This window comes from Leuresthes tenuis, unplaced genomic scaffold (assembly GCF_036924035.1).
Source record: "Leuresthes tenuis unplaced genomic scaffold, fLeuTen1.0.hap1 SCAF_3, whole genome shotgun sequence".
NCBI classification, from domain to species: domain Eukaryota; kingdom Metazoa; phylum Chordata; class Actinopteri; order Atheriniformes; family Atherinopsidae; genus Leuresthes; species Leuresthes tenuis.
The window spans coordinates 19,737,060-19,764,976 of NW_027325357.1; the positions used below are offsets into that span (position 1 = coordinate 19,737,060).

The 27,917-nt window shown below is 38.9% G+C and overlaps 3 protein-coding genes across 4 annotated transcripts in view; all 3 read left to right on the forward strand.

Moving 5' to 3' along the window:
* dgkab (diacylglycerol kinase, alpha b) overlaps positions 1–27,917 on the forward strand; it is a 128,584-nt gene that overhangs the window by 56,492 nt on the left and 44,175 nt on the right. The window lies entirely within an intron of this gene.
* On the forward strand, positions 430–19,274 carry LOC140303594 (natural resistance-associated macrophage protein 2-like). 2 transcript variants are annotated; one of them, XM_072382409.1, is made up of 17 exons: positions 430–590; positions 4,701–4,786; positions 6,323–6,459; positions 6,608–6,727; positions 6,938–7,057; positions 7,229–7,335; positions 7,446–7,516; positions 7,596–7,663; positions 7,753–7,908; positions 8,074–8,232; positions 8,341–8,427; positions 9,904–10,023; positions 10,135–10,284; positions 10,384–10,457; positions 11,251–11,404; positions 11,749–11,802; positions 16,617–19,274. In XM_072382409.1, exons 2-17 carry the CDS (start codon positions 4,753–4,755, stop codon positions 16,692–16,694), a joined length of 1,689 nt encoding a protein of 562 aa, XP_072238510.1. In that variant the 5' UTR covers positions 430–590; positions 4,701–4,752; the 3' UTR covers positions 16,695–19,274. The 2 variants fall into 2 exon arrangements, with proteins under 2 accessions (XP_072238510.1, XP_072238511.1); XM_072382410.1 differs by lacking the exons at positions 430–590; positions 4,701–4,786 and adding an exon at positions 5,286–5,496.
* LOC140303596 (natural resistance-associated macrophage protein 2-like) lies at positions 20,731–26,002 on the forward strand. The gene is made up of 15 exons (XM_072382411.1): positions 20,731–20,764; positions 21,320–21,468; positions 21,617–21,736; positions 22,129–22,248; positions 22,420–22,526; positions 22,633–22,703; positions 22,783–22,850; positions 22,940–23,095; positions 23,267–23,425; positions 23,534–23,620; positions 24,260–24,379; positions 24,491–24,640; positions 24,740–24,813; positions 25,407–25,560; positions 25,895–26,002. Exons 1-15 carry the CDS (start codon positions 20,731–20,733, stop codon positions 26,000–26,002), a joined length of 1,677 nt encoding a protein of 558 aa, XP_072238512.1.

Below are 27,917 nucleotides of genomic sequence, written 5' to 3' on the forward strand. Positions count from 1 at the left end.
AAACAAACACCTGAATTAATAATTTTAATTGATGAACATCAAAAACCAGAGACTCTTGTTCAGTATCTTGTTGAAGCTATTTCACTTTGTTATTCTATTCTGTTTAATTTTTTAGTATTATATTTATCATAACTAATATAATAGTAATATAATAGTCTATGGCTTTCCAGTAATAATTATTATTATTTTTTAGTCCTGCCGACTCTCGGTACTTTAGATATTGCTGAAGGTATACCAGTTAGACGCTGAATAAGTTAAAGCGAGTATGGATGATGAATGAATACATTAATTAATTAACGACCAAATCAGAGGATGGACAGCTAAACAACATGCCAACAACAAGAGAAAACTCTAACTTTCTTGCTCTAATGTGGATAATCACTAGTTAAACCGGTACAGTACAGTCGTTGTGCACATGCGCAGTGTACCTTGAACCTAGAGTTGACATGAGAGAGTACACGACTTTGCCGGACTGTAGCTTGATAACGTGCTTTGTTATCTTTCATCTCAAACAAATATTGTCACTTTAAACTCAGTCTTTGTATTTAAGACATACGTTGTTATTTCACCCTCTCATAAATTACACACAGGTAAGAGTTTTCTTTCGCACTTTGGTCAGTGTAACGTCAGCAGAGCTAATGCTAACAGCTAACGCATCCTGGATTTGCATCATGGATTTGTTAGCTTGTTCGCTTAAAGGAACTGTACAGTTGTAGTATTGGAGTTATTGCACCAGGGTTTATTTTCTGTAGTTTACCGGAAGCGTTTGTGAGGGTGGGATTGGGCTGCTCTGTTGTATACATCTAAAGGCATCAACAGTCTTTGATTAATTTTTTTGTATTTTTTTTAAAATGACAATTACAGTAACATCAGTGTGTAGCCCATACAGCTGCTGTTCAACTGATCAGGACAAATAATTCAAACTTATTTTCTAGTTTTAACTCGGGTTTGCACTGACAAGTACTCTGACACTTTTTCGTTGCTAATAGTAACTTGTGTGATGTACAGATTCCTGTCATTTTGCATTCAATATTTCATCAGATAATGAACCTAGGTATGTTTTAGGTTGAAGTCGAAAGTCGAAAGACAGAGCAGCATCAATTAAGTTATTGGGTGACTCATTGTGTTGCTGAAATGATCGGGGGCTTTACATGACCATAGTTATGCATGCTCAAATTGCATAAAACTGAGCAGAATAGTGTCACAGAAATAAACTTGAGAACTGAGATCATTTGGTTGTAATAATGTCCTTCCATGGTGAGTTCATCCAGATGCGGAGAGTGAGAATTTCTGGCATAGTATCAGCTATTCGCAAAGTGTTAGGAAAAATTATGATGGGATTTTTTCTTCTGATTAGTCGTCCTGCTACATTCCTCACCTCATCCACCTTTAAAGGTACATTTTATTGAGCTGGATACCAGCCATGATAATTGATTTAATTTTAATTCATTTCATTCATTTAGTAGATGAAAATGACTCGCCCTCCATGAGAAACATAGTGATGAATGCAATACAGAGGAGGATAATTATCAGTTCTCTTTAACTGTGTTTCTGGAAAGCATAATGTAAATAGTTATCTCTTGTGACAGCTAAGACCATTATAAACAGAACTGTTGCTGCTGAGGCGTTTAATTTTGTATACATATTGAATTTTAGTTGATTTGATTTTAGTTGCACATTTTGTTTGTGGGTGGACCTTTGAAGCAATCACCAAAGTCAGTCAGTCTGATAAGTTATATATGATCACTGGAAGGTTTTAAACCGTAATACTGTGGCTGTGGTGTGTGGATGTTCATGATTGGCAGCTATTTAAGGAAACCTGTTTGAACACAGGTTCTTCTGGCTAAAGGGCATGAGAAACAGCTCACTGTTTATTTTCTGTGGAAGTTCATTGAGTTAATTGGAGCTGTATTGATGTTGGATGTTGAATATCTGATATTTTAGTGATCCTGCTGAGTTCTTGTTTTAAAAGTAGTAAGAATGTGTCCTCATTATCACTGTTATCATTGACTAATGTTTACTTTTGACTCGGAAGCCTTTTTTTCTGTATAGAATCTAGATTATCATTTCAAATATGTTAGATTTTATGTGTCCTCTGGTCTGACTGTTTTTTCCTCTTTTCTCCACATAGGTTGTAAAAGTCTTAAGGGGTGGAACATTATATCCAGTTTGTCAGTTTGGGAGTTGGCATACATGTGGTGATAGTAAAAGCTGTTTTCTGCAGATTAGGTCTTATTACTGTTCACTAAAGCTTTGAGGAAGTCAGATGAATGGGTGACTAAGCGCTGTAGTCTCTTATTTCGCCATCCACATTTTGATTTTGATCTGCTAGCTTGGTAAATCCAACTTTACAACATTTAGTACAGTTAGAATGAATCACAGTTGACGACACAAGCTCATCCTTCCTGGTAAACGTTGTACTGATATTATTATTAGACCAGAAGGTCACTTGGATAGTTCATCCACCACCAAGGCCGATGCCCTATTCCACAGTTTTCAAGACGATAAAATGGATGAGTACCAGAGCCTATTTTTTGTTGACCTGTGCTACAACCCTCCACCAGCTTTCATTGAAGTTATTGTGGTTATAACACAAGTTAACACAAGTTTTTGTGTTATCTTTCTGACAGGCTGACAAACCTATCGTAAATCCCAGGCTTAGCGAAGACATGAAATTGTTACAGTTCAGTTACAGTCAGACCTTTGCTAATAAGAAGCTGAAGCTGTCTGACTTTTTTTAAAATGACCTCATACATGTTGGTGCACATGGAATTTGACAAGACTTTGGAAAGGTTACACAATCCGTGAGTGTAATCTAGGTCACACAATAACAACATCTACCAGCATGTCAGACACAGTGAAAATGACCAAATTAGTTTGCCTAATATGATCTTCTTTGAGCCAGTTGAGTCAAGTGCTTCTGATGAGACTGACAGGAAATATGTTCATGCGTAGTAATCATGTGTCACACATGATTTACCCTTTAAATCAGGAACAATTTATAAATGCCTTTAAGCACTGCTACAACAAAATAAAGGCACCAAAGTTTAGCAATTACATAATGCTTATGGTTTAATCACATCAGAACAGGACAGACATGAATGATTGAGGCTGTTTAAATACATGAAGAAGAAAAAGTAGATATGCATGGTATGTCATGTGTTGCTTCAACCAGGTGCCAGGACAAAGTCAATCAACTGAAATCTCCTTTGTAGTCTTTGTCAGCTACTTTACTTACAAAACAGCCCTCTATCAGACAAAGGCATTTTAAGATGGAGCAGGGCAAGATAAAATGCATCTTTGTGTTGAACCTCATTCCAAAGCAGTGAGCTAAGTAAGTATTTTTGTAGCTGGAAGGACAAGCTTGAAAAGAATCAGACACAAACAGTCCAACGGATGCACCTGAACCATATTCCCTCGAGATGTGCCAAATGCCAGTAGATTCAAAACCACAGCAAATTAATTAGGATCCTTTAGGATCACAGTTGGTTTGTAAATATTTGACAACTCATTAACAACGATAACGTTGTATAGTAATGCCATATTAGATAGTGGCAGAATTCAATGTTAAATCTCTTTCTAGTGTGCTTGATAACTATGTCTGCTGAGGGTGGTCACATGAGAGCACATGGCAAATAGTTTGGTCTCAGAGAACTGAAGTGTCCTGTGGCCCAGTTATCAGAAAGTGTAAGTCCACTGGCTCCAAGAGAATTTCATTAAACTGCATACATTTAATTCTGTATGTCCTCATTTCCCCTTTTGATTTGACTTCAGTCTTAATCATGAGTGCTCATTATTTCAGCAAATCTGCACCGAAACCATTATGTTCCCGTCTATGTCAACAAGAAGGAGCGTTTACTTTCAGGAGAGTTTTCTTCGGTGGTTTAAATGTGACCGCTTTTCCTGATGTGCTACAAGAAAAGTGCCTTTTCCCAGGAATACAACCACAGGCAAACTGACCCTACTAACAAAGCAGAGCTCATGTTATAAAAAGCTGGGAGAGGAATACTTAGAAGGTTCTGTTTCAGAGAGAAAAACAATAGGATAGAGCCCAATAGGGAAGAAGAATACGTTTATTTTCATAGTGTTGTTATAAAGTTACAGTTATTTTCCAAAGACTTGATGTCTCTGGGGAAAGATGACATTATTTTTTCTATTTTGTATAATTTTCTGGGACACAACTTTATTAATGGTTCTGCACAATTTGTTCTGTTTCTGAGGAAAGATATGTTCATCTGCTGGAAATATTTTGCCATGATCCCACAGTCATGTGCACTGTGTCAGAGGACACGGTGTTATCAAATGCAGTTGTTTTGTTTGACTGAAGTTTTGGGTTTCATCTCAGCAAGAACAGGTTAATAAGTGTGTATGAGTGTGCCTTTCACTCAGAGGGATGTAGCTGATGGAAGTGAAACTGTGGGGGACGAAAGGCTTCCTGTAAAAGTTCTCATCGCTGTAGTGACCTTTGACTTGCTTTTAATGTCGCTTCGTCATGAGTATGCCTTGTGAATTTATCTTATTTTTTCCAACAAATTGTTGCACAGTCATGTTGACATTGCTGACAAAAGCTCGAATCGGTCTTTCTTACGTCATAATGGTTTGACACCACAGCCTTCCTTGGCAAAAGTGACAATGAAAAAAGCACAACATTGATGTTTAATTCTCACTAAAGTGATTTAACTGATGTTGTCTTATTGCAGGGAGGCTGATAGTCATCCTTTCAAATTCCCAGGGATCCCTCAGCTTGCTCTGATGAAGGCTGAGCCAAACGGAGACCTCCTGGAAGGTAACTCTTGCAGATGACGGAAACATCACATGATATCCACACTTTCCACTTTTTTCTGCCTTAGAAACTCAACTCCAGCTTCATAGCCCAACAAGTTGAGCGGGCACCCCTTGTTGGCCTCAGTTTGAGTCCCGGCCTGTGGTCTTTTTCTGCATATCATCCCCCTCTTTATGATTAGTTTCCTTTCAAATAAGGGCCCTTCATGCCCCAAAATCATAAAAGATAATACTGATCTATGTTCTGCAATATAAGTTCTATAAGTCAGTGGGCAGTGCAGCCTGTAAATCTGAAGCAACCAAATCATCATGGTTGAATATTCAGATAAGTAACTGGATCAAATTTACAAAAATAAGATTGATTGTCTCTGTGCATCATCCTGAAATACGTTTTATTTATTTTTTGGTAATCGTGTTGCATCTAACAACTGGAGTTCCTAAAAAAGGACTGTTTTGTCTCGGTCTGTGTGAGTGAAGGAGGGGCTTTGTGTTTTATCCATCACATGTTTGCTGCGTGTGCTGGCGTTACTTCTCTGTCTTTGTGGGTCATTTTTAGAATTCCAAAGCCAGAATGTCATTGTGACATTCAGTGTCCCCAAAAAAAAAAAAAAAGTAGAGTCATATAAAAGCCGAGTCATTCTTAGGCAACAGTGGACTTTAGGACCAGCAGTGAGTTGGAGATGAAGGGAGAAAAGAAGGAAAGGTCGAAGCTCAGTGAGTAGCAGACTCCATATATATATATATATATATATATATATATATAAATATACATACTATCGTACATACTTTGAATGAGTAATTATAGATTTGTTTGAAAAGTTAAACAGTAATTATAGTGTTTTTTTTTTTTTTTTAAGTAATCCTTCATTTTGTCCTCATAACACTTGCGATCCGAGTCACTGGATTTAAGATGTGACTAATGTGTGGTTAATTAAAGGTTACTGCTGACTGAGTTTAGACATGTAATTTCCGGTCTTATCCTAGATCACTTGTGTGGCAGTTTTGAAATGGACATTCAGATAGGATTCAGATTTCTCATTGTTGCTACAGAGAAACTGACTTGGGTGAGGGCTGAACGTATGTCACTTCACTTGAGCTAAACTTCAATGTGAATGGCCTCAATCTTCAGGTTTTTATTTTTCATCTGACTTGAATTGTCAGATTGTCAGATTGGATTGTTGAAAAGCATCAGGAGACATTTTCCTTTATTAGTCGCTTCAAATTATTCATTTTTCCTTTTAGAAAACAATATATTTAGCATTTCACCTTAAATGAAAGGGTATGACCCATGGCACCTGGGTCATACCCACAAAGTATCATTGAATTGAAGCTGCACGCTTCTTAGGACGCTGTAATAGTGACCTGCCATATCACTGGCAAATGTTGCATCAGCCAGGATCAGGTGAAAAACTAAACTTTGAGACAGAGCTTCAGGGTTTTTTTTAAAGCCGTGTTTTGACTTCTACATTCTTTCTCCATAACTTTGTCTCTTTCATCTCTAACAAGAGTCCCCCTGCTTTTCCTTGTGTGGCTTTCTTAGATGATTCCCAGCAGGAAAATGGAGTCCAGACCAACCGCTACAGCTCCATCTCTCCTCCTGCCTCGCCAGGGGCCCAGGAAGAACCATCCGCCACGTACTTTGAGGAGAGGGTGCCCATTCCAGAGAGTCCCAACCAGGTACCACAGAACAACCAGTGTTTCATGTAGTATAATCAGGAAAAGTTTGAATGAATTTTGCCTCAGATTTACTTGCAGATTATTTGTAGCGATGCACATGAAACCAAACAGCAGAAATAAAGATATGTTGTCTTTCTCTTCTGCTCAGATATTCAGTTTCCGTAAACTCTGGGCCTTCACCGGACCAGGGTTTCTGATGAGCATTGCTTATTTGGATCCAGGGAACATTGAGTCAGACCTGCAGTCTGGAGCTAAAGCTGGCTTTAAGGTGATGAATGAAAACATTTTCATGAGGGCATTTTTTGACACTGACATATGATGAGATGAATTGAGGCATTAAAGTATTTCCCTTCACTAAAGCATATTGTAGATTAAACGAATTCAGGTTATTTGTATCTTTAGTTCATTTCATTGCGATGCTCTCATATAATGCAGGGGCTTCGCTGATGTAATGTCTCTCTGTACTGATGTTTCACAGCTCCTGTGGGTGCTCCTTGGAGCCACCATCATTGGGCTGCTGTTGCAGAGATTAGCTGCACGCCTTGGGGTCGTCACGGGGATGCACCTGGCTGAAGTCTGCAACCGCCAGTATCCCACCGTAAGCATCCACCACTGTCACTACTCAGCTTTGTTTTCATTCATTAGTCATTCATCTGAAGCGGTAGTTGTTGATCCTTTATTGCAGACATGCTTTTTATATCATCTTCTCAAACGTAATAAATTCTGAGAACATGGATAGGTCTTCATGAATTGTTTTTTATCCCTCCAGGTTCCTCGGATCATCCTTTGGTTGATGGTCGAACTGGCTATTATTGGCTCAGACATGCAGGAGGTCATTGGCTGCGCTATAGCTCTCAACCTTCTCTCCGTGGGCCGGTAATGTGTTTAATGCTTGTCTGTAAAAGTGACTTCAGACATTTTTATCGCTCTATTGAGAGGGTTAAATGTGCTGTATTCCTCTTATCATCTCTTTTTTTTTTATCCAGGATCCCTCTGTGGGCAGGAGTTCTCATCACCATCACAGACACATTTGTGTTCCTCTTTTTAGACAAATATGGTTTGTGATTCACCTCAACAGATTTAAACCTCTGACATTTGTACATCCCAGTGTTTTACATTTTATTATATTTCTGTAGGCCTGAGGAAACTCGAAGCTTTCTTTGGCTTTCTGATCACTGTGATGGCTCTCAGTTTTGGTTACGAGGTAAAGTTCCTTCACCTTTCAAATGTAATTTAAGTGTTTGTGTTTCAAAGCAGCTTAACGCTTTCTGACTTCTCATTGTTTGCCTTTAGTATGTGCTGGTAAAACCAGACCAAGGCGAGCTTTTGAAGGGAATGTTTGTACCATACTGTGCCAACTGTGGGCCTGTTCAGCTGGAGCAGGCGGTGGGAATTGTAGGAGCTGTCATCATGCCCCACAACATCTACCTGCACTCAGCACTGGTCAAGGTTAGAGACGTTTATGTAACAAGATTCAAGCCTAAAGGGAGAACGGTACCTGGTGGCAGATAGATTTTCCCAACTCTATGTTTAATTGACGGTGTCTGAAAATCAACTTTATTACCAAATAGAAATGTTTTAATGAGAGATCTGTTTTCTTTTTGTTCCCTTCAGTCCCGGGAAGTGGATCGCAAAAATAAGAAGGAAGTAAAAGAAGCCAACAAGTACTTCTTTATCGAGTCAACTATCGCCCTCTTCATCTCCTTCCTCATCAATGTCTTTGTTGTGGCAGTCTTTGCTCAGGCTTTTTACAATAAAACCAACATGGAGGTGGTGAGTATACCAAATGAAGAATCCATTGCTCCACTGTATACTGAGGACTGTTGCAGCTGTGTGAGCCAATACAGTCCAATATTCTCAACTTCAACTGTGTTGTTGCAGAATGCTGAGTGCAACGCGACTGGCAGCCCTCACACAGACCTCTTCCCTCTCAACAATGGCACCCTGGCGGTGGACATTTACAAAGGGGTACGTCTGGTTAGCGTTACCGCAACAATGGACCTATCATCTGCTGGGACGTGGCCAAGTTTGTGTTTAAAAAAGCCTAAAAGGCAAACAGAAATATCTTTTAATTTATGTTCCTGTTAGTTTTCTATTGAATTACTTTAATTCTTCATAAGGGCTGCTTGAATCATTAGATTAGTCGGTTGATACTTAACATAGTGGCAAAAATTTAAAAGAAAGACATTTTCATCGTTAATTACAATTATTTGTTTGACAATTAATTGTCAGGTAGCATTTCATAACTGTGATGGCCTTACAGCACTTAGTCTTTGCACCAACCCTGTGTTCATGCCCTGTAAACAGCCTGAAGCCGTCACTTCTGCTTTACTACATAGTTGTAGAAACTCTAATGTGACTATCATAATAACTGTTCGTTATTAGTCTTATTTTATCAACAGAACATGTGTCTGTCACTCTGTGATGTGTCAGCTGAAGTATTAAAGGTGTAAGCTGTCAGATGCTATAAAGCTGAGAGCAGAGCCAAGCAGAACACACCATCAGCTCTGAGAGGAGCTAAATTCAGCTTACTGTAACACCTAAGCAAGAATCATTGGAAAAAGAAAGAAAATAGATGTCAGGGACCTCAGGGACTCAGGACACAAATGCAGGGTCTTTTCTGATTCAAAGAGATGTTTATTATTTAAACAAAGCACAGCAAGGCAGGGTGGGGATCTCCAAGCAGAGCAAAGTAATGGGCTATGAAAACCTAAGCGCTCTCCTCAGTAACTATGGTGGAGGACGAGTGCAGCTATGAAAGTTAACAAACATAAATCTCTCCACGATGGGAGGAAAACAAAGGGCTCTTTAATATAACAAAACAAAGACACGCTCTCCTAATGAGGCGGATATAAACAAAGAACGCACTCTTAATAAACAGAGGTGCTATGAAACTTTAACTGTAAACTTAAAGCTCGACTTTAACGGCGGCACAAAAAGGTCTTAACGAACAAACACAAATCGCTCCACTAACGGAGATTTCTATGAAACATTAACCAACCGGAAATCTCTCCAAACGGGAGGAACAAACAAGGCTATGAAACTTACCGTATTGAATAAATAAACTAAGGCTATTAACAAGAATAAATTACAAAACAAGATAGCTCTACAGGAGGATCGCTTCACTGCAGGCTCGTGGAAACTATGGCTCAAGGTAAGGCTGGTAATGAGGCTCATGAGAGGAGACAAAATACTGGCACAAGACAAGGGAAACGCAGACTATTTGAACACATGAGGGACCAAAGGGAACAAGTGGAAATACTTGGGAATCAGGGAAGACAATGAGACGCTTGACACGGGAGGAAGGGCTAGATACCTGAACCGAGAGGGGAAAGTTAGTGCTTTTTCAAAATAAAACAGGAAGTGACGAGACAAGACATGAAACAGAACATAAATCGTGACAATAGATGCATGACCTGATGGTTTTATCTGTCTGTCTGTCAGGGAGTGGTCCTGGGCTGTTTCTTTGGTCCTGCGGCTCTCTACATCTGGGCGATAGGGATTCTGGCAGCTGGACAGAGCTCCACCATGACGGGCACTTACTCTGGACAGTTTGTCATGGAGGTAAGATTATCTGGCAGTTCTGTGTATGTATGCTGCACTTTCCCATGACTGTGAAAGAGAAAAATGCTTATGAATATGTACGCTCATGCTGTTGTTTTAATCATTTCTAAGGGTTTCCTGAACCTGAGCTGGTCTCGTTTTGCTCGGGTGCTACTGACCCGCTCCATCGCCATCGTGCCTACGCTACTGGTGGCCATTTTCCAAGATGTTCAGCATCTGACTGGGATGAACGACTTCCTCAATGTTCTTCAAAGCATGCAGGTCAGACCGACTTATTGAGAAAATACTCACTGTGAAAGCTTGTGAGAAAACACAAATAACTGTAAAATATTCTCTGTCATTTCTCTTCTTATCCGACAGCTTCCATTTGCTTTGATTCCAATTCTGACCTTCACCAGCCTGACGTCCATAATGAACGACTTTGCTAACGGACTGTGAGTAAAGAAATTGTTATAAATGAAATCATCATGCCTCTCAAATAAAAACAGACCTCCAACATTGAGCTTTTAGTACCGACAAGTTGTTTGTGTGTGTCTGAAGTATATTTGATCAAATACGTACAGGTTCTTTATTTGCTCATTATCAAAGAAACATCCCACTCAGCTCTTGCCTTGTACAGAAACAATCCACAGCTCCCGTTCCACTGCAGGAGATCTCAACATCTAGAGAGGAGATACGACTGAGGAACAGTTAATCTTTTTCAAATTCAAATTTAAAACCACACGAGACTAAATGCTGACTCCAAAGTGTTTACAGACTATTATTTGACCTGAGTTCAGCATTACAAGAGAGGAAGTGAGAGGTGCAACAAGCAGACTTAATGACTGAATGCAACTCATCTGCTTGGCATCTCTGTATCTGTTTGCTTTTTCAAACAGTCTAAAACATTGTTTCTCAATTCCGGTCCTCATGACCCACTGCCCTGCATGTTTTCGATGTTACCCTCCTCCACCACACCTGATTCGAATGATCAGCTCTTCATCAAGCTCTGTAGTAGCCTGATAAGGAGCCATTCATTTGAATCAGGTGTGGTGGAGGAGGAAAACTTTGAAAACATGCAGGGCAGTGGGTCATGAGGACCGGAATTGAGAAACACTGGTCTAAACCAGTGTTGCCCAAACTAGGAATTTTCTCAGTAATCTGCCAGCAAACAAAGTGTTTTCAGACTGTTTTTTATTTTTAGAAACAAACACATTCTGTGATGGTCTAATAAATTCTTTTCTTCAGGGTGTGGAAGATTTCTGGAGGCATCATGATCCTGTGTGTTTGCGCGATCAACATGTACTTTGTGATCGTGTATGTGACGGCGCTGAACAGCGTGCTGCTCTACGTTTTCTCTGCTTTCCTCTCCGTGGGCTATCTGTGCTTTGTGGGCTACCTGGTGAGTTTTTGTAATATGTCAATTTGGAAAATGGAGTTGAAATGTGGTTTTCATAAAGAACCAAAGGATACATATGTCTGTGCAGGTTGTTGGTCAGCTACCTAACTCAGTGCTATCCATCTATTTAGCTTCACATGTTATCATCCAATAACCAGATAACATCAAGATAAACAACTGACATTAAGAAACAAAGGTGTAAATAATTCAACCAGGATGAAATTTAAAATAGCTGTAACTACCGACAAAATAAAGACCCCAGAAGACATCTTTAAGTTTATAGAGGAACGAAGTTCATCCAAAGTGTGTCATGTCTCGACCTCTGGCTTTTCTCTCACTATCTGCAGGTATGGCACTGTCTGATTGCCCTGGGAGTTTCCTGTGTGGACTTTGGCAGCAGGGTAAGCAATCGACCTGCTGTGTTCATAGAGGAGCAGTCTGAGTACGACTCCTAGAGCTCAACACCACAGTAACTACCAGCACAGCTCTTTCCTCTGAGAGAGCCCTGTACACAACCAGGACTTCTCAAGATTATTTAGGATCTTGAAGGAACATTTTCTGCTGATGTGTCATGTTTATTTGGGGTTGGATATCACAACTGTTGCTTTTTAGGCTCGTATAAAAACTTGACCAGCATTTTATATTAGAAGTCAGTGTTTGACAATTGAGCCAATTTATAAGAAAACCCTAAAATGATTCTTTTTAAAATTCAATCATTGTTGAAATTCTTAATGTAAGCAACTATATTCCGTTAATGAGACGTATAGTTAGAATTAATTTGAGCGGTTTTTACTGTCACAGTCATGTTAGCAATGTCACAATCGGTGGCCTTTGCCTGAGATAAATTATATATGAGATGTGAAGGCTCGAATCATCAATTAGCGCTCGTGTCAACAACATAACTCAGAGCATTTTATACAAAAAAACAACAGAATGCCCAGATAATCAATCAGGTGCAGACAGTGTTCACTGTTACCTGTTCATAAAAACACACGGTGGCAAGAAGTTCTGCTTTTAAAAGGTTTTCTCACTGCTGGAAACATTCATTGTGGTGCCCGGGCAACATGAGGCATGGGAACTGCAGTGTTTTGTTCACAGCACATTAAAGGTGACAGACTAGGCTCCCCACCTATCCACAATGATGACTGTTTATGTGCTGATATCTGTCCTACATGTGTGTGTAACCATAATATTGATGAACAGGTGGCGGCCTAACAAAGGAGCAACTACTGTCAGCCAGCACAATGTTCTGTATTCTCTTGAAGTAAATCAGCTGGTTGGACGACAGAAAAGTAAACGACAGACAGAAACGCTGACGCTTCTGTTAGATTTCCCACAACTTCCCAAAACGTCATAAAGGCCTGAGAAAGTTCAGCTTGTTTTTTTATATTGTGTGCACAGGTGTTATCAACAGTGTTCACATCCTGAGGATAGTATGAGCCAATAAACTAAAACACACCAGCAGCCCCACCAGCACAGATTAACAGAAAATTGATGAAGAATGGTTAATAATTAAGGTACATATAACAGTAGTTGGATCACATAAGCTTCGTGTTTTCCACTTGTGCAGAGCAGCAACTACAGCCACAATAAATGATCATGTTTGTGATGAGATCATTTTCCCACTAATTCAGGACGGCACATAGATTGTGTGAAAAGCGTCCGACTGCCTACATTCATTCCAATGTTTCACTCCCTTCTTTTTCTCTCAGTAAACTAATATAAACTGCATTGTTCGTTCTGCCCTCTTGTGATCACTGTTGTCATGTCAGTCTGAAGGAGGCGTTCCTCATTTTATTAAGATTTCCACTCAGTCTACCTCAATATAACACTTTTTTAATCTCCGTGTAGCCTCACTGAAGCAGTCTGATTGATTGGCTTTTTGCATCATATAATAGAGATATTCATATTTTATGATTCATTTTCACGTCATACACGACAAGTTTTCAGTTCCGTGTACTAAAAAGCTCCAAATGATATCCAGCCTCAACTGTGTGTAAAATCTTTTGGTTACTAAATGTTTTTTTTTTTTTTTGGTTCTTTTCCTTGTTTAAATTGTTTTTTTGGGGCGATTGATTTCTCACATGTCGACGAAGCTAAAGGACAAAGTGTGAGTGTTTGATGTTTATACTCATTTGTCTTTTCTCTTTGACTCTGCAAGACTGTGTGTGGAGATTCAGGAGGGGAAAAATAATTTTTAATGTAGGTTTTATGCTGGAAGACAAAAAGTGACATAAGCTCGCCTGAACAGAACACGGTGATTGATACTATGACACATGATTAATTAAGAATTAGTAGTAGTGCAGTTGAACTGAACAAAAAATGACTCCAGGTCAGATCAGTTAAGCTTTATTTTACTGCAGGTTCTTCCTCAAAGAGTTTTTTTTTTTTTTAGTGCCTCAATCATCACGATTCCAGAGACACCTGGCACCTGTCAGAATCATGGTCACGACCTCAGTTAGACCGTATATGTCTTGCATCCTTTATTATCCATTATTTGGGTTTGGGAACACCTTTTGAACACACCAGTGAAATTAATTTAGTTGTTTAGTAGCTAATTTAGTTTATTTTTGTCATACAAGGCTTTTTTGGAGCCTGAGGAAATGTTAATTGATCAATGATAGAGATGTACTGTGTATATAAACTTCCTTTGTAAATGCCATGAAAGTGAAATAGAAACTAAGTACGAAGAAAGCCAAGTTTATTTCTATATCCCAGAATAACAAGTTGGTCTCTGAGGGTTTTACAGTCTGCATGGCACAGCGGTTGTTTTGGGGACTGAAACCATTTCACAACAACTCCAGTCAGATTTATTCAGATATAGATATGTGCACATACAAGAAAGCATTTTGTACTGATCGGTTATGATCTTTACCATTTAGTCCACAGCTCTGGCTGGAAGTAGGCAGACCAGAACCACATGATTTCAGCTATAAACAATGTTTGTATAGTAATTTGAGATGTATGTGTTGCTGGATATGATTGTAGACCAGTTTGCAGGACAGAATTTAAAGACAGTAAACCTGTGAAAAAGCAAATTCCCTCTCTTTAGGTAAAAAGATTAGAGGGATTGTTTTAATATCAGCCATCGTCTCCTGTTTTACTCTTGTAGCTGTGGCTAAAACCGGTTCCCAGTCAGCCTTCACACAAGCCTATATCGGTCTAACTCACCTGGCTAAATTCGTTAATAGTTTAACTGTGTGATGTCACAATAACCGTGTTAATGTTGTCCCGTTACAGCCAATATCTTTTCAGTAAAGTGAAGAAAGTGTCGATGCCTATGTTCCACAGCACCCATCTTAATTATTCTTACTCATTGGGGTGTATTTTACGTCTTCTTGACAACACTGAAAAGTGTCTTTTTCCAGTTTGACATGTTTTCAGTGTCGCATGGAGTTGATTTTGTACCAGCCGGAGAAAAAAGAAATAGAGCAGTGAAGACCAAGCTGCATGTTCAGAATCGGTATTAAACTAAAGCTAAAGCACCGAGCGGAGCCGTGTCCAAGTGAGATGTCCATTTTAACAGAGGGGATGAAAATATGCTGCATGGTGTTCACACAGGAAACACAGTCAGGGTCACAGGTTTGTTTCATCACAGGGAGTGTTTTCTTTAATGTGGGGGGGGGGGGGGGGTTATGTACGTCTGCTGGTCTCTGGTTTAGAGTCCTCAAGCTTTCACTTTTGTAATATAAACTTGATATTTTTCGTGCAGCTGTGGGTCCACACACTGTTATAGGAATACCTCACGAACATGCACAAAAAAATATGACAAACGCACATTTGGAGTTTTATGGAGAAAACCTCAAGATAGTGATGTCAGCACTGAGGTACTCATGTGATCATTTAATTTCTGCTCTTTGGAACCGAATGGAAAAACTGTCTGTTCTTTGCTGCTGGATGAAGCACACACCATGTGTCCAAAATAAAAGCAGATTATGGATATATGGACATTTGTTGTGTCTTCTGTCTGATTGTTGAAAGAACGACTCGTGACCTAAGATGTCCAAATGTACTGAAGTATCAGTCTGCTAAGGTAAAACAAAGTTATTCCAGATTTTAAGAAGTAACTCAAAATGACTTACTCGTGTCTTTATCTGAGAGGGACAGTGATCTTTAATAAATGATTAAACATTGTTGTAAATGTGCTGAAGTCAGCTTACAGGCCATCAGCCCATTCGTATACAAGAAAGTCACTTTAAAAGTAGAACGGTATTGAAATTACATGACTTTGCAAGAGAAACACAGCTGAGACACGAGCAGAGACATAAAAAAGCATGAAATATGAGGGCAGATTTGGTACAAATTGTTAAAAACAAGATAGTAAGAGAATTATTCCACTGATGCTGAGTAATTGTAATAAAGTCACATTCATTTGCCTCGCTGTACAATCAAATTAAGTAGTTACTGTCACAGACGGTGCTATGTAAACAGTATAAATGACCCATAAGATGAAATGGTGTCAAATACTGACGCCACACAGATTCAGCTAAACTATGGTGACATATAATGTGATGTAGCATACCTATAAAATGGGACATAAAACACTGCATTCATATAAAATTTGTTTGATTTAATGTATTACAGTTTGAATCCATTCGTTCCATCTCTTCAGTATTAAGGAGTTGAAGGTTATGAACGTTACGGTAGCACAGTAGGCAGAACAGATGCTCTTTTTTTTCAGGCATTTCCAGATTTAAATGAGGAAAGTTGAGTTTCGAAAGTTACACTTTGAGCCAAGGTGAGCACCCTTGATTAATCTGTTTTATGACAAACCAATCAAAGTGGAAACTAATTGGATGAAAACACAGTATTGATTGTGATGTTCTACTTGTGTTTTAACAAAATAGTTGGTATATCATCTAATTGTAATACAGTAAACCACCATTTGTGTCTGTAAAGCTCTATTTGAATAAAAAAGGATTGAGCTAAATGTGGATTAATTTGAGTAGCAGCAACACAGACTGTTATTAATCATTGCTTTTCTTTAGAAAGGACAGAGTGGTGATAGTCAAGACTGGGAATTGACCTTCAGAAAAGCTTTTTATCACTTAATGATGCAAATCATGATTAAATCATATGGAAAACATTCCTACTTTTGGTTGATTGAGGTTGGACTAATGACTTATGCTAAACGGATTAAACTGATTAGATGGATTCAGAGTCTGAAAATCCCTCTCACTAATGACAAAACATCTGTATTGCTTCTGTCTTTCAGATGCAAAGAGGACTATCTCGTCGCACAGACCTTTACTTACTGACTGATATGGACTCAGATTCGCTAGCTGAGAGATAAAGAACACACGGGAGTGGCTGCTGATCTGTGGTTACAGCAGACAGACGACCTAACTGAAGCAGGGGACCACTGGAGCTTGGCCAGTATGATTTCGTCTTCACCTCTTGGTGCCTAATGTGTTTAAAAGTGTCCTTATAATCCACCCACAAATATCTAAATCCGAATCAGCAACAGATGTTTGCCACTGCAAATGTCTCAGCAGCCTTCATGAGCAGCACGTTGCAGGGAAATGGTAAAATATCTGAGCCCCAGAACACATCTGGACGAGTACTTCGATACAATAAATAACATCGCGCCCCATAACTAGAATAAAGAAAAAAGCCAGTAATAGTTGTTCTTAAGTTCAGTAGTTTACTAATGTTTGTTTTATCCACTGAGCTGCTCATGATGTCACCTTCAAGGGCTGATAGTTTTTGCCTTTTTTAACCTACAACTTATTTTTCTTTTATCTAGTTTGACCAAAATAAAGTTGGTCTTTGTCCAACATCCACACAGAGTACGAGCAAAAAAAAAAACACAACAAATGTGGGCTTTGTATGAATAATTCACGATGTACGTCGCCGTCTGTTCCCAATCTTTATGTCTTTGTTGGGGACCCATCATTCTTCTTCATACTACGGTAAATTATACTTTTAAGATGTAAGTGTTAGACTATTGACCGATTTCCTAATGAATATATTTAACTTGTAGATAACCCTTAAATGTATGCAAGCTATTTATGTGTGATTGGTCACACTTCTCTCCCATGTTTTATATAACATATAAGAGATGGCAGTTTTATGTCACTCTCTGTTATCGTTATGCAAAATATTTAAAGAACTTTTTAAATTCTCAAGTACAAGTTAAAGGTTTTATTGTATGGGTAATGCTTTAATGCTGCAGGGCGTCCTCTGTCTGAAACACTTTGTTTTAGCTCTCTTTAAGACCTGCCTCCTGAAAGACTCAGTCTACTCTGATTGGTCAGAAGTAGTGGAGCGGGAGACAGGTGATCATTTTTTGGTTACAAAGCGCCAAACTAACCTCTCAGCAGGCTTTGTGCACATGAGTTTCTCAGTTATTTAGACAAGCGAGGGAAGAAAAGCTGGAATCGTCGCGTAGGAGAGAATAACTAAGTCTGGTGTTCAATGTTGCAGACATTTTATGTCACAATAAAGCTTTATGTCACTCTGAAGGGAAGGTTAAAAACTCAAAAGTAATGTCGATTCATCACAGTCTGCTCTGGGATATGCACACTGTCTATATTTTCAACTTTTTATAAGCTAGTTCCATGAAAATATAAGATAATTATGTGCCACTTCAAATAAGCCTGGAATTCAAAGATTTGTTATTTCCTTGTATTTGTTTTTTCGATTATTGGTTATAAACGTGGCAGCAGACAGAATCTTTCAACCTTATGTAGAAAATGATTACATTCCTGTTGAATTAATTTTTTATTTTCCATTTTAAATCTGCAGCAGGCTCTTACTATGATGAATAAGTGCTGAATGTAACCAGCTCGTATCAAATCACCCTCCACATCCATCATCAATGACTTCCTGCACGTTAGAAAATACTGTTGTCCTCAGTTAATGTCCCTTCTGTTCAGCTTAGGTCAGTTTGTTTTAAGATGCCTTTTATTTGCTGTTTATTCATCTAGTTTGTAGTTTTACTTTAAAAATGTAAATGTTTTTACTTTGTTCAGCTTCTGCTTTAAGAAAATCAGCCAAATGAGTGCGGATGTGCAATGTGTCAACCCTGTGATGAATGTAAGGGGGAAGACTGGCAGCTGAGGTGAACCGGTGAGGTTACTATGGGATACATAAGTGTCATATCAGCCTTTTCAGAGTAGATCCAACCCATAAAAGATATGTTTTTTGAAACTGGAATCTGGCGTATGATGAGTGTCAGGGGTTTTAATCATGAATGAGTCTGACTGTTTGAACTATCAGATAGCAGTTGGCCTTACAACAGGGCACGGACAAGAGAGATTTCTCTAACCACGACACTGTAATACTTGTATTCTGGTCTATCTGAATATCTGTGTAAGTGTTTTCCAGTAAAAGACGAGAAGACAGGAATATAAAGCAAACCTTTCCCTCGACCAGATATCAAGCTTAACTTGTGCTGTATGTCATAATTACTCTGCGGACAACCACAGTGCCTCCTGTACTCACCAGAGTGCCTTGATTATTGGGTCCCTAGCACCTCTCTATGTTTAAAATAGAGAAATCAGCACTTGATCACATAAGAAATGGGCCAAGACAAATTGAAAAGCCAGAAAATAAATTGGTACTCAAAGTTTTTTTTATCATTTTTATTTTAGGTGGCCTCTGAGGAATATTAGTTTAATGTATGTACATCTCCATATAATATCAGGCTGTTTTGTTTTTTTAATTGCTGCATCATGTGTCCCTTTTCAAACTGTTATGAAAAACAATATTTTATTTTGGAGCATTCAGCCATATCCGTTTTGTGGTTTGATATTCAGATGGAAAACTGCTGTTATATATATGTATGAATAAATAAATATATGTATATATATATGTATACATGTAAACAAGCTCAAAATATTGTTCCTGATAAATAAATGTGTCTACAGTTTTATCGGCTCTTCTTTGAAAACCACCAGAAACAAACTGAACGATAGCAGGTGTCAAGTCTTTGTCATGAATGTGTTGGAGAAAAAAACCAAAAAACTTTTATTTTCTCATTTTCAGGTGCCTCTCTTTCCATGTTCCTCATAAGCTAATTCAGCGGTTTTCAAGTTTTACAAGAGAGTGCTTGGCATGAGGGAAACATTTGAATAGTTCAAGTCAAGTCTTTAAATATCCTTTTGTTCATAAACTGAAAATACTTTTGGTCTGTTTTTACTTTTTATTTGAACGTCTTCCTCAGAGAAACGGTACGATCAGCTCCTGTTATTGATTCCAGTCGCCTGTATTTGGTTTTATGTGCTTCTGTAGCTGATTACAGACATTTTTCACGACAGAGATTTTTACATTTTGCGAGAAAAAGACATGTCACACAAAAACAACTGTATTCCATTTAGGTGGCCCAGTTGAACTGGGTTAAAACAATCTGATGAGGCACAGAATTTGTTTGAATATATGTTTCAAGCAATTTGAAGACATACTTAATCAAAGAGCCACAAACCCAAAGCTCTGATTTTACTCTTGTTTTTGTAGTACGTTTATACTTGTTAATCCCAGACTTAAATTTAAATAAAGAATTAAAATGTTATGCAAGCCAAGGATCTGCATTATTAGGGCATGAATACAACAGGTGCTCTGTTCTTTTGGTTTGTTTTCCACAAAGTTTTTAAAGTTTAGAAAATGTTTCAAACTTCAACACCAGATGAATCACACAGTATGAGCACCACTGTTTTAGACTGATAAGAAAAGATGCTGAAACACGCTGAAAAAATGGAGGACATCTGATCAATTTTCCTTCAATCTGTCCATCAGTTAACACGCTGAAATATAATCACATAGCTTTTTGGTTTAATTTTCTCAGGACAATAAGTAAAGACAGTCCAAAGAATCCTGCACAGACAATCAGTCTGAAAGTAATCAAAAATCCCAACACAGAGAGGGAGAAATTGTATTTATATAGCACCTTCATAAACCTGGAAAAATAAAGTGTTCAGAAATCAATAAAACAGTAGCTGAAACTACTCCAACAGTCCAACATCTCACATCTGTCACACATGAACACAATTTCTTCCACTAGAGGTCAGTATGTGCGTATTTTGTCTCATCCTGCTGCTGTGTGCCAGAAAGCAGTTAATAGATGAGAACCTGAATCTGTCAAGATTGGCGCAAACGTGAACTTGGATCATCAAAGGTGAGGTAAGAATTCTGCAATGAGCTGAGGGGAAACCTGGAAATTAAATACTGTGGGGAGGTGATTGGAGATGGGGTGCAGCTGTGAAACAAAAGCAGGTGACTTGAGTGAACCTAACGTGACAGGGGAAAAAACATGACAAGAAATAAACCAAAAACCTGAAAACAAAACAAGACAAGACAAAAAAAAACTCAAAACGTGACGTGACATGGAGATGGAGGGAGGAATAAAGGAAAGGTCAAGACTCAGTGAGTAGCAGACTCCACATATACATACTTATATACATACTTTCAACGAGTAATTATAGATTTGTTAGAAAAGTTAAACAGTAATTATAGTTTGTGGTTTTTTGTTTTTTTTTAAAGTAATCCTTCATTTTGTCCTCATAACACTTGCGATCCGAGTCACTGGATTTAAGATGTGACTAATGTGTGGTTAATTAAAGGTTACTGCTGACTGAGTTTAGACATGTAATTTCAGGTCTTATCCTAGATCACTTGTGTGGCAGTTTTGAAATAGACATCAAATTGCTATTATTATAAAGCAAAACTTTATTATAAGTGGCCCCAATCTTCAGGTTTGAATTTTTCATCTTCATCAGACATACTGCCATATCACTGAATCTCTGAATTAAGCAGTAGAAAATGTTGCATCAGCCAGGATCAGGTGAAAAACTAAACTTTGAGACAGAGCTTCAGGGTTTTTTAAAGCCGTTTTTTTTACTTCTACATTCTTTCTCCACAACTTTGTCTCTTTCATTTCTAACAAGCGTCCCCCTGCTTTTCCTTGTGTGGCTTTCTTAGATGATTCCCAGCAGGAAAATGGAGTCCAGACCAACCGCTACAGCTCCATCTCTCCTCCTGCCTCGCCAGGGGCCCAGGAAGAACCATCCGCCATGTACTTTGAGTCACACAGTGCCCATTTGGTGCCCATTTCAGAGAGTGCCAACCAGGTAACACAGAACAACCAGTGTTTCATGTAGTATAATCAGGAAAAGTTTGACTGAATTTTGCCTCAGATTTACTTACAGATTATTTGTAGCTATTCACATGAAACCAAACAGCAGAAATAAAGATATGTTGTCCTTCTCTTCTGCTCAGATATTCAGTTTCCGTAAACTCTGGGCCTTCACCGGACCAGGGTTTCTGATGAGCATTGCTTATTTGGATCCAGGGAACATTGAGTCAGACCTGCAGTCTGGAGCTAAAGCTGGCTTTAAGGTGATGAATGAAAACATTTTCATGAAGACCTCAAAACAAACTTGGCAGTTTCTATTTCACCAGTTTTGTTTTTTAATTACCTCATATCTGAGGAAGTGAATCTACATATTTTTGCTGTTGTCTTCACTAAGACACATAGTATATGTTTTCCCTGCAGGCAAAATGACCTGTGATATGATCACATTTTGTCTTTATTTTCTGCATCTTGTTCAGTTGTTGACACTGACCTATGATGAGATGAATTGAGGCATTAAAGTATTTCCCTTCACTAAAGCATATTATAGATTAAACGAATTCAGGTTATTTGTATCTTTAGTTCATTTCATTGCGATGCTCTCATATGATGCAGGGGCTTCGCTGATGTAATGTCTCTCTATACTGATGTTTCACAGCTACTGTGGGTGCTCCTTGGAGCCACCATCATTGGGCTGCTGTTGCAGAGATTAGCCGCACGCCTTGGGGTCGTCACGGGGATGCACCTGGCTGAAGTCTGCAACCGCCAGTATCCCACCGTAAGCATCCACCACTGTCACTGCTCATCTTTGTTTTCATTCATTAGTCATTCATCTGAAGCGGTAGTTGTTGATCCTTTATTGCAGACATGCTTTTTATATCATCTTCTCAAACGTAATAAATTCTGAGAACATGGATAGGTCTTCATGAATTGTTTTTTATCCCTCCAGGTTCCTCGGATCATCCTTTGGTTGATGGTCGAACTGGCTATTATTGGCTCAGACATGCAGGAGGTCATTGGCTGCGCTATAGCTCTCAACCTTCTCTCCGTGGGCCGGTAATGTGTTTAATGCTTGTCTGTAAAAGTGACTTCAGACATTTTTATCGCTCTATTGAGAGGGTTAAATGTGCTGTATTCCTCTTATCATCTCTTTTTTATCCAGGATCCCACTGTGGGCAGGAGTTCTCATCACCATCACAGACACATTTGTGTTCCTCTTTTTAGACAAATATGGTTTGTGAATCACCTCAACAGATTTAAACCTCTGACATTTGTACATCCCAGTGTTTTACATTTTATTATATTTCTGTAGGCCTGAGGAAACTCGAAGCTTTCTTTGGCTTTCTGATCACTGTGATGGCTCTCAGTTTTGGTTACGAGGTAAAGTTCCTTCACCTTTCAAATGTGATTTAAGTGTTTGTGTTTCAAAGCAGCTTAACGCTTTCTGACTTCTCATTGTTTGCCTTTAGTATGTGCTGGTAAAACCAGACCAAGGCGAGCTTTTAAAGGGAATGTTTGTACCATACTGTGCCAACTGTGGGTATGATGAGCTGGACCAGGCGGTAGGAATTATAGGAGCTGTCATCATGCCCCACAACATCTACCTGCACTCAGCACTGGTCAAGGTTAGAGACGTTTATGTAACAAGATTCAAGCCTAAAGGGAGAACGGTACCTGGTGGCAGATAGATTTTCCCAACTCTACATGAATGTTTAATTGACGGTGTCTGAAAATCAACTTTAATACCAAATAGAAATGTTTTAATGAGACATCTGTTTTCTTTTTGTTCCCTTCAGTCCCGGGAAGTGGATCGCAAAAATAAGAAGGAAGTAAAAGAAGCCAACAAGTACTTCTTTATCGAGTCAACTATCGCCCTCTTCATCTCCTTCCTCATCAATGTCTTTGTTGTCGCAGTCTTTGCTCAGGCTTTTTACAATAAAACCAACATGGAGGTGGTGAGTATACCAAATGAAGAATCCATTGCTCCACTGTATACTGAGGACTGTTGCAGCTGTGTGAGCCAATACAGTCCAATATTCTCAACTTCAACTGTGTTGTTGCAGAATGCTGAGTGCAACGCGACTGGCAGCCCTCACACAGACCTCTTCCCTCTCAACAATGGCACCCTGGCGGTGGACATTTACAAAGGGGTACGTCTGGTTAGCATTACCGCAACAATGGACCTATCATCTGCTGGGATGTGGCCAAGTTTCTGTTTAAAAAAGGCAAACAGAAATATATTTTAATTTATGTTCCTGTGTTAGTTTTCTATTGAATTACTTTAATTCTTCATAAGGGCTGCTTGAATCATTAGATTAGTCGGTTGATACTTAACAAAGTGGCAAAAATTTAAAAGAAAGACATTTTCATCGTTAATTACAATTATTTGTTTGACAATTTAATTGTCAGATAGCATTTCATAACTGTGATGGCCTTACAGCACTTAGTCTTTGCACCAACCCTGTTTTCATGCCCTGTAAACAGCCTGAAGCCGTCACTTCTGCTTTACTACATAGTTGTAGAAACTCTAATGTGACTATCATAATAACTGTTCGTTATTAGTCTTATTTTATCAACAGAACATGTGTCTGTCACTCTGTGATGTGTCAGCTGAAGTATTAAAGGTGTAAGCTGTCAGATGCTATAAAGCTGAGAGCAGAGCCAAGCAGAACACACCATCAGCTCTGAGAGGAGCTAAATTCATCTTACTGTAACACCTAAGCAAGAATCATTGGAAAAAGAAAGAAAATAGATTCATAACCTGATGATTTTATCTGTCTGTCTGTCAGGGAGTGGTCCTGGGCTGTTTCTTTGGTCCTGCGGCTCTCTACATCTGGGCGATAGGGATTCTGGCAGCTGGACAGAGCTCCACCATGACGGGCACTTACTCTGGACAGTTTGTCATGGAGGTAAGATTATCTGGCAGTTCTGTGTATGTATGCTGCACTTTCCCATGACTGTGAAAGAGAAAAATGCTTATGAATAAGTACGCTCATGCTGTTGTTTTAATCTTTTCTAAGGGTTTCCTGAACCTGAGCTGGTCTCGTTTTGCTCGGGTGCTACTGACCCGCTCCATCGCCATCGTGCCTACGCTACTGGTGGCCATTTTCCAAGATGTTCAGCATCTGACTGGGATGAACGACTTCCTCAATGTTCTTCAAAGCATGCAGGTCAGAACGACTTATTGAGAAAATACTCACTGTGAAAGCTTATGAGATAACACAAATAACTGTAAAATATTCTCTGTCATTTCTCTTCTTATCCGACAGCTTCCATTTGCTTTGATTCCAATTCTGACCTTCACCAGCCTGACGTCCATAATGAACGACTTTGCTAACGGACTGTGAGTAAAGAAATTGTTATACATGAAATCATCATGCCTCTCAAATAAAAACAGACCTCCAACATTGAGCTTTTAGCACCGACATGTTGTTTGTGTGTGTCTGAAGTATATTTGATAAAATACGTACAGGTTCTTTATTTGCTCATTATCAAAGAAACATCCCACTCAGCTCTTGCCTTGTACAGAAAAAATCCACAGCTCCCGTTCCACTGCAGGAGATCTCAACATCTAGAGAGGAGATACGACTGAGGAACAGTTAATCTTTTTCAAATTCAAATTTAAAACCACACGAGACTAAATGCTGACTCCAAAGTGTTTACAGACTATTATTTGACCTGAGTTCAGCATTACAAGAGAGGAAGTGAGAGGTGCAACAAGCAGACTTAATGACTGAATGCATCTCGTCTGCTTGGCATCTCTGTATCTGTTTGCTTTTACAAACAGTCTAAACCATTGTTGCCCAAACTAGGAATTTTCTCAGTAATCTGAGTTTCTGGTAAATCTGCCAGCAAACAAAGTGTTTTCAGACTGTTTTTTATTTTTAGAAACAAACACATTCTGTGATGGTCTAATAAATTGTCTGTTTTCTTTAGGGTGTGGAAGATTTCTGGAGGCATCATGATCCTGTGTGTTTGCGCGATCAACATGTACTTTGTGATCGTGTATGTGACGGCGCTGAACAGCGTGCTGCTCTACGTTTTCTCTGCTTTCCTCTCCGTGGGCTATCTGTGCTTTGTGGGCTACCTGGTGAGTTTTTGTAATATGACAATTTGGAAAATGTAGTTGAAATGTGGTTTTCATAAAGAACCAAATCATACATATGTCTGTGCAGGTTGTTGGTCAGCTACCTAACTCAGTGCTATCCATCTATTTAGCTTCACATGTTATCATCCAATAACCAGATAACATCAAGATAAACAACTGACATTAAGGAACAAAGGTGTAAATAATTCAAGTTTCAGGATGAAATTTAAAATAGCTGTAACTACCGACAAAATAAATAAAGAGGAAAGAAAACATGTACAAGTTCATCCAAAGTGTGTCATGTCTCGACCTCTGGCTTTTCTCTCACTGTCTGCAGGTATGGCACTGTCTGATTGCCCTGGGAGTTTCCTGTGTGGACTTTGGCAGCAGGGTAAGCAATCGACCTGCTGTGTTCATAGAGGAGCAGTCTGAGTACGACTCCTAGATATGACTCCTTGATATTCTTAAAGTAAGCAACTGCATTCTGGAAGTAGGCTGACCAGAACCACATGATTTCAGCTATAAACAATGTTTTTATAGTAATTTGTGATGTATGTGTTGCTGGATATGATTGTAGACCAGTTTGCAGGACAGAATTTAAAGACAGTAAACCTGTGAAAAACCTGTGAAAAAGAAAATTCCCTCTCTTTAGGTAAAAAGATTAGAGGGATTGTTTTAATATCAGCCATCGTCTCCTTTTTTACTCTTGTAGCTGTGGCTAAAACCGGTTCCCAGTCAGCCTTCACACAAGCCTATATCGGTCTAACTCACCTGGCTAAATTCATTAATAGTTTAACTGTGTGATGTCACAATAACCGTGTTAATGTTGTCCCGTTACAGCCAATATCTTTTCAGTCAAGTGAAGAAAGTGTCGAAGTTTTGGTGAAGTTTTATGGAGAAAACCTCAAGATAGTGATGTCAGCCCTGAGGTACTTATGTGATCATTTAATTTCTGCTCTTTGGGACCGAATGGGGGAAAAACTGTCTGTTCTTTGCTGCTGGATGAAGCACACACCATGAGTCCAAAATAAAAGCAGATTATGGATATATGGACATTTGTTGTTGAAAGAACGACTCGTGACCTAAGATGTCCAAATGTACTGAAGTATCAGTCTGCTCCAAATGTACTGAAGTATCAGTCTGCTAAGGCAAAACAAAGTTATTCCAGATTTTAAGAAGTAACTCAAAATAACTTACTCGTGTCTTTATCTGAGAGGGACAGTGATCTTTAATAAATGATTAAACATTGTTGTAAATGTGCTGAAGTCAGCTGACAGCCCATCAGCCTGGTGAGAAGTAGTGGAGCAGGAGGCAGGTGTTCGTTTTTTGGTTATAGAGCGCCAAACTAACCTCTCAGCAGGCTTCGTTTCACAGTTATTTAGACAAGTGAGGGAAGAAAAGCTGGAATCGTCGCGTAGGAGAGAATAACTAAGTCTGGTGTTCAATGTTGCAGACATTTTATGTCACAATAAAGCTTTATGTCACTCTGAAGGGAAGGTTAAAAACTCAAAAGTAATGTCGATTCATCACAGTCTGCTCTGGGATATGCGCATTGTCTATATTTTCAACTTTTTATAAGCTGTTCCATGAAAATATAAGATAATTATGTGCCACTTCTAATAAGCCTGGAATTACGTATTTGTTTTTTCGATTATTGGTAATAAACGTGGCAGCAGACAGAATCTTTCAACCTTATAATTCTCCATGTGTCCATTTTTCAGAAAATGATTACATTCCTGTTGAATTAATTTTTTTATTTTCCATTTTAAATCTGCAGCAGGGTCTTACTATGATGAATAAGTGCTGAATGTAACCAGCTCGTGTCAAATCACCCTCCACATCCATCATCAATGACTTCCTGCACGTTAGAAAATACTGTTGTCCTCAGTTAATGTCCCTTCTGTTCAGCTTAGGTCAGTTTGTTTTAAGATGCCTTTTATTTGCTGTATGTACTTCATCTAGTTTGTAGTTTTAACACTACTTTAAAAATGTAAATGTTTTTACTTTGTTCAGCTTCTGCTTTAAGAAAATCAGCCAAATGAGTGCGGATGTGCAATGTGTCAACCCTGTGATGAATGTAAAGGGGGAAGACTGGCAGCTGAGGTGAACCTGTGAGGTTACTATGGGATACATAAGTGTCATATCAGCCTTTTCAGAGTAGATCCAACCCATAAAAGATATGTTTTTTGAAACTGGAATCTGGCGTATGATGAGTGCCAGGGGTTTTAATCATGAATGAGTCTGACTGTTTGAACTATCAGATAGCAGTTGGCCTTACAACAGGGCACGGGCAAGAGAGATTTCTCTAACCACGACACTATAATACTTGTATTCTGGTCTATCTGAATATCTGTGTAAGT

Excerpts from the sequence above, each read along its gene's own strand:
- LOC140303594 (XM_072382409.1), top strand. The coding sequence starts at position 4,753 with ATGAAGGCTGAGCCAAACGGAGACCTCCTGGAAG. Across the intron at positions 7,336-7,445 it reads AACCTTCTCTCCGTGGGCCG|GATCCCTCTGTGGGCAGGAG; the intron begins GTAATGTGTTTA and ends TTTTTTATCCAG. Across the intron at positions 8,428-9,903 it reads CGGTGGACATTTACAAAGGG|GGAGTGGTCCTGGGCTGTTT; the intron begins GTACGTCTGGTT and ends TCTGTCTGTCAG.
- LOC140303596 (XM_072382411.1), top strand. The coding sequence starts at position 20,731 with ATGGAGGGAGGAATAAAGGAAAGGTCAAGACTCA. Across the intron at positions 20,765-21,319 it reads AAAGGAAAGGTCAAGACTCA|ATGATTCCCAGCAGGAAAAT; the intron begins GTGAGTAGCAGA and ends TGGCTTTCTTAG. Across the intron at positions 24,641-24,739 it reads ATGTTCTTCAAAGCATGCAG|CTTCCATTTGCTTTGATTCC; the intron begins GTCAGAACGACT and ends CTTATCCGACAG.